The 16,744-nt window shown below is 43.1% G+C and overlaps 1 protein-coding gene across 2 annotated transcripts in view; it reads right to left on the reverse strand.

Moving 5' to 3' along the window:
* Positions 1-11,126, reverse strand: part of Srbd1 (S1 RNA binding domain 1) — a 178,517-nt gene extending 167,391 nt beyond the window's left edge. The window contains exons 1-4 of one of the 2 annotated variants that reach the window (XM_034514629.2): positions 11,046-11,126; positions 7,597-7,676; positions 3,995-4,169; positions 1,137-1,505 (exon numbers count right to left, since the gene is read on the reverse strand). In XM_034514629.2, coding sequence (XP_034370520.1) covers positions 1,137-1,505; positions 3,995-4,169; positions 7,597-7,676 — 624 coding nt within the window. In that variant the 5' untranslated portion in view covers positions 11,046-11,126. Of the gene's footprint in view, positions 1-1,136; positions 1,506-3,994; positions 4,170-7,596; positions 7,677-10,982 lie in introns of both variants that reach the window. The other variant, XM_076942403.1, reaches the window with a different exon arrangement.
* Between the last annotated feature and the right edge of the window lie 5,618 nt (positions 11,127-16,744).

The following is a 16,744-nucleotide window of genomic DNA, read 5'->3' on the forward strand; positions in this document are numbered from 1 at the left end:
ACTAAGCACAACCAACCTCCCTAAACGACCAACAACCAGCCTCACTTATCAGGGCTCTAGCATTCATATGCTCTCTGAAAAGTTCCCAGAATGCCAAATGTCACATGATTGCAGAAATTATTTACAGCTGGCAAAACCATGCGTTGGCTAGAGTATGAGGCAAGCCATAGTCAGCTGCTGCAGACAGTCTGAAGCAGGCCCCATCCCCACACCTGAGATTAACACAAAAACACATTCTTATAATATTTCTATGTTTTTTAAAGAAACCAAAATTCCAGAACTCTTACTACAATTTACACTGTTTCTCAATGACTCTCTGCATTAAAAAGAGAGAGAGAGAGAGAGAGAGAGAGAGAGAGAGAGAGAGAGAGCTATAAGACAGCATTCTAGATTCCTTAGTATGCCAAACAGAAAAACCATAACGACTCAAAACTACTGGTGACAAGCTATAGGTAACAAAAAAGCAGCATGACCCAAACCAGGGCCCTCTGAACAACAAAGATGTTACAAGCCCTAGTCTTAGAATCCCTAGAAGTCCTGGGCTCTACAGCAGCAATTTATAGCAAAGGATTGGACAAATAAGGTGGAAGGCCACGCCCGTGGAGCCTCAACTGGGCCGGAATGTGTTGGAGCGCACAAGGTTAAGGCTCACTGCTCATGACCAGCCTTCTAGTCTCCTCTGTCACACCCCAAGGCAGCAGAAAAGGTAGGTGGGCAGAGGGAAAGAAGGAAAGCTGGGAAAGATCATTAAGTTAGAATTCTTAAAGAATTTGTCTTGGAAACACTCCTGGGTCTTGTTCCTAATATACTTGATGCGAAAACAGCCAATGACCTAATCATGTATACTGCTTTTATGGAGAAATATAATCTGCACTCAAAATTAAAATGGAGCATTGAGCCCATCTGTTGGTGTGAAATATCTACACTGTGATGTGCAGAAACAACCACCTTTCTTGACTGAGGAGACAGCTCACACCAGCAGGCTGATGATAAGCCAGACTACAAATAGTACAGACAAGAAAAGAAACAGTTGCCAAAGCTTGATTCAAGAAATCACTGGCAAACTGAAACTTCGAAACTGTCAGAACATCCCTGGTGAGCCAGAGAGCACACAGGAGACAGGAAGCTGCACTCACCTGCACTATGTCCCAGTTCATTTCCACCTCCTCCTTAAGGTCGCTGGCACCAGGAACCCTGGCAGGCCTCCCCTGAGGACACGACTCCGTCTTGATCTTCTTTACCGGGGACTGCTCAAATGTGAAGCTGTCCTCCATCTCCTCCTTCTTGCACACATCTCCGCACATGCTTGTTGAGGGGGTCTCCACATTACTGCCTCTACCCTCAAAGGGGCCGGCTTGGCTGGTTTCCTCATCAACTTTCAACCTTTTTATAGCCTTCTGACCTGGTTTTTTTTGCTTTTTTGCTGCAGTTTTCAGAGTCTTTGTCGTATGCAACTTGTGATTTTTTTCTTCCAAATCAACATCAACAATAGCCACTGGGCTGTTCTATAAAGTCACAAAGAGAAAGCATGAGAATTACAAAATTAGAAACCAACTGCCCTGGTATGCTGCTCAGAAGTGAAAAAGAACAAATTATCAATACATGCAACAATTTAAATGAATCTCAAAGGAACTATATTAAGTTGAGACAGCCCCATCCCAAAGTTACACACAATATGAGCACATTTATATAACTATCCTAGGCACAGCAGAGCTCGCCAGGAGCAGAGATGCGTGGGTGGGAGGAGATGGTGATGTGGGTATACAAGGGCAATGTTAGAGATCCTTGTGATGGTCACGCAAACCCACACATGTAATACAACTGCACAGTGCTACACAGAAATACCCACACACACATAAACATGTGGAAAGCCAGAGCACTCTAACTGAACAGAGGATTTTACCAATGCTCATATCCTGGTAACTATACTTTAGTATACTTACATGAGATGCTACAATCTTACCACTGGAGAAAACTAAACAAAAGGTACTGGAATCCCTCCTGATGTTTCTTATGGATGTGGATGACTTATAAAGTTTAATTTCACAAAATGAAGTAAATGATGCATCTACATGAGCCAGAAAAACAAGACTGCGCTATAGCCATGGCTAGAGATGCAGCGTAATTAAGAGAGTAGGCTTGCCCAGCACACATGCTTAGCAGGTGCAAAGCCCTGGTCTGGTCCCCAGCACCTCATGGTAGCCAGGCATGGTGACTCACACCTGTAATCCTAGAGCTTGGAAGGTGGGGGCAAGAGGGCTAGAAAGTCAGACTACCCTCAGTCACATGAGTCCTGACTTAAGAATATAAATAAACTGATTTGTTTAAATAAATTCAGAAACTGATAAACAAATATAATAAAAACCAAAGCCAACCAATTAGAGGGAGAAGAAAAGCATCCCCATGCTTGTGAAATTCAGAAGACTACACTACCACCTGCTCAGACAGGAGGCAGAGGACTGGAAACAGCAACAGAATCCAAAGGCAAGAAGTTTTCTTTTGCTCTGCTTTTTGAGATTGGGTCTCATGCTATAACCCTGGCTACCTAAAACTCATTACGAAGCCCAGACTAACTTTGAACTCAGAGCAATTCTCCTGCCTCAGCTTCCCAAGTGCTAGGATAGCAGGTGTATGCATCCTTTTCTTTGAGAGGAGGCTGCCCAGGAGCCTACACAGGTAGCCAGGAAGCAATCTCTGCTCTTTACCAATGTCACTTTACCTGATGGTCATCTCGGCATAGTGGCAATAATGCAAAGAGCTGCCCTTGAGAAGCTTACAATCATAGGCCGGCTTGTCCATCACTCAAGTGACAGAGATGGCATAAACACAGCTCCCAACAATGTTTCAGTCAATGTTTCAGTTTCCAGAATGAGTGAGGATGAGCACTGAGAGTCACAGTAAAAACCCTTCTAGCTCCACACCAACTACCACATATGTACCTGGAATGCACAGTAACAGCCTCTAAGCACACACCTGCACTCAAACATAACGGATCCAAGCAGAGACAGCAAGATACACGGCTGAGTCTACAATTCACAACCCAATCAAATGAACTGGCATAACTGAGGAATGTGTCCATCATAAAGGAAGCTGGCTACAAGACAGAAAAGGAATCCACAAAAGACCAAGTATGATCAGCATTCATCTACCTATAATGAGGCAAAGGAAAATCAACAAATAGACTCTGAGTGTTTCAGCCCCAGTGACAAGAGAGCCTGCTGAGAGACAGCTGCTCCAGACTACCTTAACTCCACACAATTACAACCTGCAAGTGTCACTGTGATGACCATAGCCAAGACCACGGGAGGCAATCAATAAACCCAAATCGATTTGTCTGATTCCTATTCTCAGCCCATGCTCATCAAGCAAGTTTCTAACTATTTAATTTCCTACTTCAGCCTCCAAGAAGGAAAGTACTGCCCGTAAGAGCTTCAAGTGCTCATGATGATTGTTTCTAACTATTAATTATTAAAGCAGCACTCTGTGTATACAAATCACTCTTGCAAGCATGGTTGATATAAAAGTACTCCTGAGAGGTTTATTGAGTCTCGAACTGCTGACTTGGAAGCCCAGCTCCATCACTCCCTATCTGTGTTCCAGGAGAGTCACTTAACACTCCCTGCCTTGACTTCCTTATCTGTAAAATCAGGATGGTAACTACAGCACTTCCAGTGGCTGTACCCATCCTACAAGATCTTCAGGGAGAAACACTGAATGTGCTCCTAGCTAACAATACACACAGATATTTGCTGACACCACCATCCAAACCACCACTTCCACACCTAACCCACCTCCTTAGATTAGAGAGCAGAAATAAGTGAAGAAGCAGCAGCTGCAGTAGTTATGTATTCCTGAGACTGTGACGGGGACACCAGTGCCTTCAAGTTTGTGTCATTTACATGTTCTGTCCTACTCAGTGTAAGGAGAAAGAAACAGTTCCTCCAAAGTGGAAAACACTGGGCCTTCCCCACATCCAGAGAGTAACACAACCTACCAACTCCTCCTTAACAGCCACATCTTTTGATATGTCATCCACCAGTTGGGAGCTCTTCTTCACCCTAGGCCCCTGCTTCCGTTTGGATCCCTTGGAAGCAAACTGTCTTCTGGGGACTTTCTTCTGAGGTTCCCAAATGCTATCTTCCTTGTTATCTTCTTCAGAGCCAGATGACCTAGAAGTGAATTGACAGAAGAACTTCCAGCAATAATGAATGAAACCAGATGATAAAGGTAAAAAGAGACACATGCTTCATAAATACCTGGAAATTTGTAATATAAAATGGAGTGATAGGACCATAGGCTGTAAACAATTAGTACTAAGAATTGAACAGGTGATTGGGGGCCCAGAGAAGTCCCTTCTCCCTACCACACACACTATTCACAGGTCTACTCTCTTTTCCCTGACCTGACAAGCATAATACACACTGTCATGACACAGAAAATCAATCATTACCTTAAGTAACTTACTGGGTCACACCACTGTGAGCATTTCAGTCTTTAAAAGCACTAAAGCACTTAAGTTCCTAAATGCCAATCAACTCCATTTAAAATGTACTAAGTTATTTAAACCAATAAAAGGACTGAGAAAGAGCTTTTTAATTACCCCACACTGCATAAAAAAAAGCCAGCACCAAGACCCTCAGTTATTTTATTGGCCTCCTTTTCCTTTCACATAGATCTGTGCCCTGAATAGACTGGAAAGCTACACTGCTTTCTAACCAAGAATCAAACTCACTTCATGAGCAGAGAAAGCACAGCCCTCCAGCCCATCTGGTTCACTCTATTTCTCTTCCCTAAGGAGTTCAGTACGTGGGAAAAAGGACCTGAGTTTAATCAATGAGACCGTCTGAGCTTCTGAATGGTTTCAGTTCTGCTGAAGAGGCAAGAAACAGACTGAATGACTTTTCAGCTAAATTATGTTCCAAGAAAACATAATGATGGGGGAACAAACCACTGACAGCATCAAAGAGTTCTTTTCAGAGGTTGGTAAGCAGCTTGAGAATAAGCAAAACAAAGTCAAATAAAAATCACTAAAACAGTGTTTCAAAGGGAACTGTCTTCTACCAGATATTCCTCGGAGTACTTGGGAGTCTGAGGACAGGAGGATCACAAGTTCTGACCATGTTTACCCCTACCCTACGCATGCACGAACAGAGAGAGAGAGAGAAGAGAGAAGAGAGGAGAGAGGAGAGAGGAGAGAGGAGGAGAGAGGAGGAGAGATGAGGAGAGAGGAGGAGAGAGGAGGAGAGAGGAGGAGAGAGGAGGAGAGAGGAGGGAGAGAGGAGAGAGGAGAGAGGAGGGAGAGAGGAGAGAGGAGAGAGAGAGGAGAGAGAGGAGAGAGAGGAGGGGGTGGGGGGAGTGGGGAGTGGGAAGAGAGGAGGGAGAGAGAGAGAGAGAGAGAGAGAGAGAGAGAGAGGAAAGGGGAAGGAAAAAGAATAAAGGAAAGGGAAGAAAAGGGAAAGATAAAAGGGGAAGCAGAAAGAAGGGGAAGGGGATAAAGGAGAAGGCAAGGGGAAGATAGAGGAACTTAGGGTCTCCTCCTACTGTCAACTGAACAGGACATCTTCCTACCCAACTGTCTAATCCCCATCAAGCAGGACAGCTAAGTAACTGTAGTTTACATGGGTATGTTGCATGGGTATGTATGTACAGGGTTTTTTTTTTTTTTCATAATAACAAAAGCACCCAAAATCACTTGTCACACAGGAAGTGGCTCAAGGCAGCTATCAATGCCCGCATCAGCAGTGCCTGGCACTGGTCCTATGAAGCACATCTTCCATATGCCTCTCTTTAATCCTCTTGACCTCCTTCTCTCCCCAACCCCGAAATGTGGACAGCTCCAGAGTCTTAGTCCTCAGGACTCTCTCTAGTTCATGTCTTATCCTATAAGTCTCGACTTTACATATGCACATCTATGTTCAGCCACATGTCTAGCAATCACCACCAACTTGACAATGACAAAACAGACCTCTTGGTTCTAATGCTCCTGTCTATTCCTCTGGTCTACAGGAAGCCCGTAAGCACCACCATGTCCTTCCTACTCTACCCTCAGGAATCTATTCAAACTTGACTAGTTCTCACCATTCTCCTACACCAACCTCCCTCCCTCACCTCACACTTTGAATCTGTTACACACCAAGAAACCATAAAGATATTTTACAAATATAAGCCAGATCAGGTCAGATCACTGTCCACACCACTCCAGTGGCTTCCCAACTAACTTCTAATGAAGCCCTAGCACTTCCTCATAGAGTCTTAGGTCCCACCAATTCCGGTCTTTTTTCCTGTCACTCTGACATTCTGGCTCAAATCTGGCCCTGCTGCTCTTGCTGCTCCCCAAACACAATTCACTGCTGCCTCTGGTTCTGTGTATTGTTGTTTTTTTATTTGTAACATAATCTAAGTCCTTATTTGTGACCTTGGGTCACTACACTGACATATACTAACATATTTTAACTTAATAAATGGCTTATTTATCTTAGAGGTTCAATACCAAAATAAGTTGGCTCCACTGGCTTGAGCCTCTGATGAAGACAGAAGATGGCAAAGGCAGGAGTTTGTGCTAAAACACATTCACATCTTGAAGCAGGAACAAAGAGAATACAGGCCAGGTGCTACAATTCTCTTGGAGGGCTTGCCTGCAGTGACCTAAGAGCCTTAGACTAGCCCCCAACTCTTAAATGTCCTCCCATCACGTCCAAAAAGCACTACCCTGGTAATGATCTTTTCAGGACAATTATCCAAACTACAACAACTACCAAATCTCAAACGGATCTCTTGGCAAAGCACACCATGACTGCTCTATCCAAAATGCTCGTCTACCACAACCATACAGCATGTTCCCAAATCTCTGACCTGCTTTGGTTTTTATCTTATATTACTATTATGGACTAACATTAATCACTTGGTTTTTTTTGTTGTTGTTGTTGTTTTTTTTTTTTTTTTTGAACAAATGTCAGAGGTGTATGTAATATGGAACGCTATAGCAAAGAGTTTCAACTGAGGATGATTTTGAGCCCCTGGGACATTGGCAATGTCTAAAGACATTTATGATTGTTACATCAAGCACTATTGCCACATTTAGTAGAGGCCACAGATGCCACTACATGTCCTAGAAAGCATCAGGCAGCCCCCAAAACAAAAGGTGACCCTATACACAGTGGCAATATGTATGAGGTAAGAGCTACTCAAAGGGCTGGAGAGCTGGCTCAGCAGTTAAGAACACCGGCTGCTCTTCCAGAGGACCTGGGTTCAACTCCCAGCACCAATATGGCAGCTCACAACCATCTGTAACTCAAGTTCCTCAGGGTCCAACACACTCACACAGACATTCAGACAAAAATTATTAAAAAGAAAGAGCTCTGCTCTAACGCAGTGTAAACAAATACTCTCACCTGTGCAGGGTAAACATTACATAATCCATTAGCTGCTTTCTCTCTCCTGGATCGTGGCACAAGTATAACAGAGAGTTCTTACATAGAGAAAGGACAAGAAGACACATTTCTTCGATCCAAATGACTTAAGTTTTTCTAAGAAACAGACCACATTACTCTTAAAAGTCACCATTCCCCCAACAACATATTATACTAATATGCTTACAACTCAGAGAAGAAAGAACACTCGTCTTTGGGTTCTGCATTCTCAGCCTGTATTTTTGCTCTTCTGCGCAATGAGGGCATCTGGAAGAAATGGAACACAAAGCCAAGTTAGCAGGACATGAATAGTTTTATCACTTTGTCTGGCTACAAAATGATTCTCTATTCAAAACTAACATTCCAAAGCTTTGCTGTCAGAAACGCCATAGAGAGGAGAAAAATATTCGCAAGCCCAAACACTGGCTCCCCACAGGATACAGTCTGCTGATCAGAAGAGGACCCAGGGCCTTCCAATGTCTTAAATACCTTATGACACTATCACTTGAAAAAGACAAGATCCTCCAGGGTGGAAGTCTGCTTTAGAACTAAAGGTTAGAGTATTCTGCAAGTATTATTTATAGTGATCCTGCCAGTCAACAAATTATAAAGTCATCTATTGTACTATTTCTCAAATATAAGAAATATTTTTTTCTCTTTCATATCTTCTCATAACATTAAAGTAGACGTGTCTTCACGAAGTTAGGAGTCAATCAAATGCCAATCAATTTAGTAAGTAGTTTTTCAGGAATAATTTATATACCTAAAGCAAATCAAACACCCTCTTGCAATATGATTAGCCACTATGTCATTAAAAATATTTACCACATTCAAAGCCTCAGCACTTAAAAAAATTAAGACAAATGACAAGAGGAATTACATAATAAAGTAAATAAATAAATTTACCTAAACTGATAACATTTATTACCTAAAGAATATTTGCCAAACCAATAAAAAAATGCATTAGATTGGCATGTCTGGAGCAAGTCTCAGGACCAGAGGAATATTGTAAACCTTGGTTCCAACACACTTATAAGAGGAGGTAATACCTCACAGGAATACTAAAACAGTTGTCACCAAGAGGAGCCTGATTTCCCAGCATACTGTCCTGTGAGTACAAAACTGGGGAAGAGCATGTATAGAAGGAAACAGAGGCCAGCAGGAGAACAGTCTCTTAGCAGCAGACAAGACAGGTACACTCTCTTCACCCTCTATTAGGAATTCCTAAAGTTATGGGAACAGGAAAATATGATTTTCTACCAACAGTTTACAATAATAAAAATAAAATGTAAAAAGAGAGCTGAACAGGAACACCTTTCTTTAATCCTAACATTAGGGAGGCAGTAGCAGGAGGGTCTCTAAGAGTTCCAGCCAGGTTGGTCTACATAGTAAGATCCTATGTATAGATAAATCAGTAAATAAATAAGAAGTAGGTGTGTTTGACACAGTGCTAACTCAAACCAGGTCAGGGAAGAACTTGCCTTCACTCTGTAAATGGGAGAGAGACAATTAGCTGCTCCTCTGAAGGAAACCAAGTGATTTAACCCCCAGGCCTTCCTCAGAGCAAGCCATGTTCTAAGTAAGATTTAAACTACACAAAACAAAACTTTAGAAGTTCTATAGAAAGCCAAGGTGACCCATCTTCAGAGTGTTGAGTAAGAGGAGAACATGCAGCTGTCCCTAGCGGTGACTCAGAACTCACAGCAAAAAAATTAACACAAGTTATTAGGTAAAAATTAAAGTCCCAAGCTGGGGCATTTGAGAAGCAAGTAAATTTATCCTCAGTCTCCTTAATTTTTGTTTTTAAGTTAGCAAGGACAAGAAAGGACAGGCAGATGAACAAAATGAATGAAAAGAAAGGACAGGTGGACAACAAAAGTGACTACTAAAATCTTTAGGACCGAGGTTGAGGGATCTCAGGTTGGGTACACTCTGTCACAAAAGGATCTTTCTAGGTGCCCTAGCCCACATGTTACAAGGCATCTAACCCACAAAAAGTCTAGAGGTTTATTTCTCAGAACAGAGTCAATAGACTAGAAGACAATAAATGCAACTGTACGCATAGAACCCATTCAAACTGAATGCTGAAACCCCAGTCACCAGTCAGGAGCAGAGACAGAGGTCAGCTGGGAGAGTGCTTGCCTGGCATGCATGGAATCCTGTGTTTGATCCCTAGCACCTTATAAACCAGAAGAGGCAAGGCAGCATTTGGGAGGTGGAGGCAGAAGGATCAAGAGCCTAAGGTTGTTCTCAGCTACATGGTGAGTTCAAAGTCACCCTGGAATACCAAACAGACTTTGTCTCAAAAACAAACAAACAATCTGGGTGTGGTGGCACACATCTTTAATCCCAGAGCACAAGCAAGCCTCCTGAGGCCCTGCCACAAAAAGAAAACAGTGGGGAAAAGAAAATCTAAAGGAGTCAAGCTCCCCATCAAACAACCTTCCCGCGATCACCTTACAACCGCTCTAACCATCCCAATCTACAACACACAGTCGGATCACACCACCTCCATCCAAGACTTGCCTTTGTACAATTTGAAGTATTTCAGTCAACTGAAGTCCATAATCATGAAACAGAAAACTACCAAAATAAATAATAGTTTTTAGAGGTTGCTATGATGTCACTGAGTAGGCACTATAAACTAGGGAAAGTGAAACTAGGAAGAAAAGACCATACATACACACACACACACACACCCCAATATTTAAAAAGTGGAAACAGCATTTAAACTTCTAGGGCAGTAGTGAAGGACTCCTAATCACCACATTGTGATGACCCCAACCATATAAATATTTTCACTGCTGCTTCCTCACTGTAATTTTGCTACTGTTATGAATCGTAAATGTCTGATATGTAGGATATCTGATATTCGACCCCAGTGAAAGGATTGTTCAACCCACAGTTGGGAACCAGTGTCCTAGGTGAAAAGTGAGACAACTCAAGAAGCATCTAAACGTTTCTCTGGGGGGAATTATCTCTTGAGGGTCTGCTTCAAATGTCAGCAGACCCTCAAGAGATAAAAGAAAACAAACAAACAACAACAACAGCAAACCATCTAGCAGGAGAGTAGCAGCCAGCCTTCGCTATGAGAAAGCCCTGATGTATTTTTATGAATGAGAATCTTGAGACTCAATGGGATGTAATGGTTTACTCAAACGGTAGAGGTATAAGGCAAAGTCCCAAGACTAAGAGCCACAAGTAACAAGACCATCCCTGTTTCCTACTGCGCATCTATTAACGACAAGCTGCCATGTGGGAAGATTGAGGAAAGTTGCTTAAGAGTTCTCATTCATCCTGTTCCTCCACTGCAGGAGCGCCTCCTCTGTGCCCGGGGCAATTTTGAAGGCGCGTGATTCTTCCCCTCAGGCCCGACTCTTTGGGGTATAAAAACAAAGTACCCCTGGCTTTCTCACGCCTACCATGAGCTAACATCTGGTTCAATCAAAGAACGCGCTAGGTGATAGTTATGAGATTCTCCAGGTGTAGTTAGACTGTGTGATAGACCACTGGTACTAAAAGATAGAGAAACTTCATGTTTAAAAATGTTCTTTCCCAAACGAGCACTCATACCGGGGCCGAGACGTGAAAACAGCGGGCCCGAAGCACTGCCGCTAAGGCAGAAATAAAGCTCACCTTCCGGCTTGGCGAATCTGTAGACTGGAGTTCTGTTGAGAAATCTTCCGGTTCCCGCCGGAAGTTTTTCAAACGCCGGAAGTTCCGCCTTACTTTACCAGAGCTGGACTACCGGGGCGGGGCGGGGGAGGAGCCAAGGCGAGGCGGGGCGTGAGCCAGTAAGGCCTGTGGGCGGGGGGTCAGGGCGAGCCCGGGCGAGGGCGGGGCGAGCCCGGGCGAGGGCGGGGCGAGCCCGGGCGAGGGCGGGGCGAGCCCGGGCGAGGGCGGGGCGAGCCCGGGGCCGGGGCAGGACAGCGAGAAGTGAGATTGCAGCTTCTGTCCACGGGGAATTTGGGTACGCCCTTACCCTAGGGGAGGGGCAAAGATTTGGCAAATATGCATCCTCCGCTTCTATATTTCCATTTTTCTGACCGACCTCTCTTGGATACTTTACACCCTTTTCGCCCATCCTTTCGTTTTGTAATTTGGGTTGGATTTTGTTTTGTTTTGTGTTTTTGAGACAGACTTATGATTTCGCCACGTTGCCCCTGCTGCGTCTTATTGTTTAGGCCACAAAGCCCAGCTCATCTTTTTTTTTTTTTTTCTCCCTCCACCCCACCACGCTATGAAAGTGTCTGATTTTTTTCCGCCTTTAGTAAGTCCTTATTCACCCATGGGAACCTTACTTAATGACAGACGTTGGCTGGAGAGTCATCAGCATCTTCCTATAGTCTCAGGCAGTTTGATATACTGCCATTTGGAAGCCGAGGCTTCTTGGATACTTCCTAGAAGATTTGTGCAAATTGCTTTTTGCCTTTGGACCGGTTTCCCTGGGTCCCATGTCCAACCAACATTCTCCCTATTAAGATACCCAGCAAACTGAAAATAATAGTCACTGGATCGTTAACTTGAGGCAAATGCAGGTCTTTCCCAGAAAATGAGAAACCCTGCCCCATTTCATTTTCAGAGTTGTGAAAAGCGCGGTGACCGCTAGCCTAGGCGCGTTTTCCTTTACATTCAGTGCCCCTGTTTTCCTTGTTCAGAGCTGGTGACATAAAGCACTCATACTTGTCATGTAAGATGATAAACCAGATTGGACCCTAGGAGCCCGTGTAAAGAGAGAACCAACTCTACAGAGTTGTCCTCTGACACAAAAACAGCCTCTTGCTTCTTAACTAAATTAGGCTTAAATAACCCTTGCCCACAAGGAGGCAGGCTTTTGTTTTCATTTTCGTTTTGTTTTGTCTGATTTGGTCACATCAAATGCCTAAATTGTTGCATAGTCAGATCGTAGTGAGTAGAAAAGCAAATTTTATACCCCAAACCACAGAAAAATTCCATGCTGCTCTCTGAGTTTGGAAGAGGTCTAATCTTAAGCCCACTGTGAAAACCTGAATACCACCTTTCCCCCTCCCCAACTATTCCAATTTTAAAAACTATTAATCATTCTCCAGAAATTCTTTCCATTTACATCTCAAAATCAGTTCCCAGAGGAAATTAAAAAAATTCTTATTTCTTCCTTGCTATAATTGTGTGTGTGTGTGTGTGTGTGTGTGTGTGTGTGTGGTTTTTCAAGACAGGGTTTCTCTGTGTAGCCCTGGCTTTCCTGGAATTCACTCTGTAGACCAGGCTGGCCTCGAACTCAGAAATCCACCTGCCTCTGGCCCCCAAGTGCTGGGATTAAAGGCATGCGCCACCACTGCCCGGCTATTGCTATAATTTTTATCAGCCCCACTAAACTCATAGAAACAACATAAGAATAAGGTTTTAACTAGAGAAACAAGACTGTTTTTAGTCTAGATTAGAATTTCATCTACCAAGCAGAAAAAGGCCTGTAATTCCAACTTGGGAGATAGAGGTACATCCTTATCTACATAGTGAGCTGGAGGCCAGCTTGGCCTATATAAGATTCCTTCTCAAATAATAATATCTGAATATCTGAATTAGTCACGATTCTCTAGAGTCACAGAACTTATGAAATCTCTATATGTAATAAAGGAATTTATTGTGATGATTTACAATCTGTAGTCCAAATAACCCAACAATGGGCAGCTGTGGATGGGAAGTCCAAGAATCTAGTAGTTTCTCAGTCCCACGAGGCTGGCTGTTTAAGCTGGTCTTCTGTAGAAACAGATTCCAACAGATGTGCTGACAAGTAAGCAAGCGGTCAGAGTGAGTTTTCCTTCTTCCAATGTCCTTCCACACCTCCAGAAGAAGGTGTGGCCCAAATTAAGGTATGTACCACATGCCTGGATCTGGAACTTGCTTTGCCCCATGATGACCCAGAACTCAGAGATCTCCTTGCCTCAATCTCCTGAGATTAAAGGTGTGTGTTACCTTGCCTGGGCCTAAGCTTTTCATGGCCACTATGCCTCAAGGTCTCCATGCCAAGATCCAGGTCAGAAACTTGTGTCTTCCAGCCTCAAGGTCTGGATCACAGGTGTGCCCTTCGATTCTGGATAGTAGTTCATTCCAAAGCTGAAATTCCCGACAGAGAAAACAGGGCCTCTTTTAAGACATACAGTACTTTTGAAAACGTAAACAATTTGTCCTTAGAGTCAATCACTTGTGATTGTGAGTGATGATTGGTTTTAGATATCAACTTGACTGAAGTAACAGACTTCACTAGATGGAAAGGCTTTATTTCTGTGTGCCTGTCAGTGTTTCGCAAGGACACTGACATTTGAACTTACTAGATGAAGGGAGATCTCCATATGATGTACGTGAGCACTGTCCAGTTGTTTGGGGGCCTGAATAGAACAAAAAGGTGAAGGAGAGGGAATACTCTGAGCTCTGTAGCTGGAACAGCCCTTTATCCTGCCCTTGTATGCCATCCTTCAGAGTCGCTACCCTTGGAATTCTGGGACTTACATCCTTTTGCTCTCCAGTTTCTCAGGTTAGATTCTGGGGCTTTTGTATTTAGAATGAGCCATGCTTCCCCAGTTGTCTGGATTGTAGATGGACTATTGCAGGACAGCCTCCATAACTGTATGAACGAACTTCTGTGATAAACGCCCTGTCTGCCTAGCTACCTGCCTGTCTGTCTAGCTTATCTATGTGCCAATCATATTGGCTCTGTTTCTCTAAAGAGACCAGACAACTATAGGTAGTATTAATGGAAAAGTGTTTCAAGTGAAACAATGTATAAATTGAAATGAAAGAGCAAGCAAAGGCAGGAGCAGTATTTATAATCTAGTATTTAAATAAGAAAACTGTTGTATTTAATATTACTCTGGTTAATACACTACTTAGACCATATAGTTACCCCAAAACCTTTGTATTTAAAATAAACCTTAAAGTATTAGAGCTGCATATCAACCCTCTGTGCTGTTTTGCCTACTTCCCTGTCAGTAACCCTGAGATATCACTTGTTCTGTGGGGTCCACTCCTGCTCCAACAGGCCAGCCCTTATGGCCACGCACTCATGATCCACCTACCTCATAGCAGCTTCTTCCTTCTCCTCCTCTTCTTTTCGTGGAACCTTTGCTCCACCCCCTCTCTTCTGCCCACCTCAGGCTGTAGGTTTCTTTATTAACTAATCTAGGAAAACTTGGAGGGCAAGGTTTACACAACAAAAACTGGTGTACACGAGGATTTGCTCATCTTGGAGCATCAAATTAGAATTTGAGTGCAAACAGCAACAGACTAGCTCCCTACAGAAATCTCTATTTTCTGTAGATTGAGGCACATTCCTATTCTTTAATGTTGAAAGTAGCTATAGGAACTTCGCGCCTGGGGCTTGTTACATGTTAAGATAGCAACCTCTTGTTTTCTTTTCAGTGCTAAGGATTGAACCTAAGACCTCATCATGTATGCCTGACAAGCATACATTCCCAGCCCTAAGTTATCAATCAAGTTAAAGAGTAACTTTATGAGAAATTAGATCTGTTCCAAGTCTAGAAATTTGTCTATACCAAAGAGGTTGTTTGTGTCACTCTTGAGTCTTAGAGTTTAATTTAGTTTGCCCTGACCAGCCAATAAGAGTGAACCACGAAAGCCAACAGGAATTGATGCAAATTACCTTGGAAGCTGCCCTTGCTCACACCTAACCACCATTGACTTGGGTTCCATCTCTGTTGAGTTAGAAATCCCTGGCCTTGTGAATCCCCCTCTACTCTGTATTCAATGTTTTTACTTCTTGAGGCCCTTCATCAGCTATTCTTACTTCTCAGGATTACTGAGATTAACTTTTCCCACTTTTTGATATGACCTTCAGAGTGACTTTGGGAATGGCTATTTGCTTGTGTAAATACCACCAACAGGCATGAATCAGCAATGGCGTCTCAGTGACATGGCTGAGTTTTCTAGTTACTGCCTGTGGTCATGACTGTGTCTGAGCAATCATGATAACATGACTTGTTAGCAAGTGTGTTGACACAGTTAAAGTTTGTTTTCTTCATCACGCCCTCACCCTTGATGCTGTTTAAGTGCTCTTCTGGAAACCAGAATTGAATCAAAGCAGAACATGGACGTGTACTTATTTCTTGCCTTGTGGCACAACTTCAGGGTAATGATTAAGGATCTGGTTAGCATTTACAGGAGACTGGTTGTCTTAGGGTTTCACTGCTGTGAAGAGACACGATGACCAAGGCAAATTTTATAAAGGCAACATTTAACTGGGGCTGGCTTACAGTTTCAGAGGTTCAGTCCACTATCATCATGGAGGGAAGCGTGGCAGCATCCAGGCAGACACAGTGCAGGAGGAGCCAAAAGTTCTACATATTGATCCTAAGGCAGCCAGGAGGAGACTCATCTGCAGGCAGCCAGGAGGAGGGTCCACAGTGAGCAGAGCCTGAATATGGGAGCCTTAAAACCCGCCTACACAGTGACAAACTCCTTCCAACAAGACCACACCTCCTTCAAAAAGGCCACACCTCCTAACAGTGCCACTTCCTATAGGCTGGGTATATTCAAACTACCGGAAGGGATGAGATCAGCTGGAGTTAGTCACCGAGCAGCTGCCATGCTGGACTTTAAATGAAGAACTGTACACATGGTGGCACAGCCCTAGCCTTCTTGCGTTCACCGACCTTCGTTAGAAAGAGTGCAAACCTGAGCAAATCTGAGCAAAGCAGCGAGGTCCAAAGGACTCGTGTCGAGTTGTCCTTTTAAAATTTGACTCTATTATTAAAATGTTGTATTTATTAATACGGTTAGCTTAATTTGAAATGCAAGATATAAAAGAACACGCAATAGAATTCTGTCAGCTTGGGAGTTCCTATCTATATTCTTATACATACGTGTAGTCTTCAATCTGTCTTGGTCCTTGAGATTCTTTCCAGAGAAAATGCTATGTATAGACGCCAACAGTACATATCTATTAAGCCCACGATCCCATTGACTGCAATGTGTACCATAATTATATTTCCACAAAAGAAATTTCTTTTAAAAAGCCCTACCAAGTAAATTATGAGGTGCTGTGTATTAAACCATACGTTCTGATTTCAAAAACATAAAGACTGTAAAAACGTGTGCAAATTATAATTAATGAGATATGCTTTATATTCTATTCTTCCAATATTGTGTTTACAGACCATATTTGGGTCAACAGTGTATTTTGAGCATATTTCATATTATTGCTGAAGGCAGAGCAAGAGTGTAGTCAAAGTTAAAGGTGGAGAGCAAAGGCTGGGATAGGATGCCTATGTAGTCAGTCAAAGTTAAAGGCGGGGAGCAAAGGCTGGGATAGGATGCCTATGTAGTCAGTCAAAGTTAAAGGC

The sequence above is a fragment of the Arvicanthis niloticus genome, chromosome 11, assembly GCF_011762505.2.
Source record: "Arvicanthis niloticus isolate mArvNil1 chromosome 11, mArvNil1.pat.X, whole genome shotgun sequence".
NCBI lineage: Eukaryota > Metazoa > Chordata > Mammalia > Rodentia > Muridae > Arvicanthis > Arvicanthis niloticus.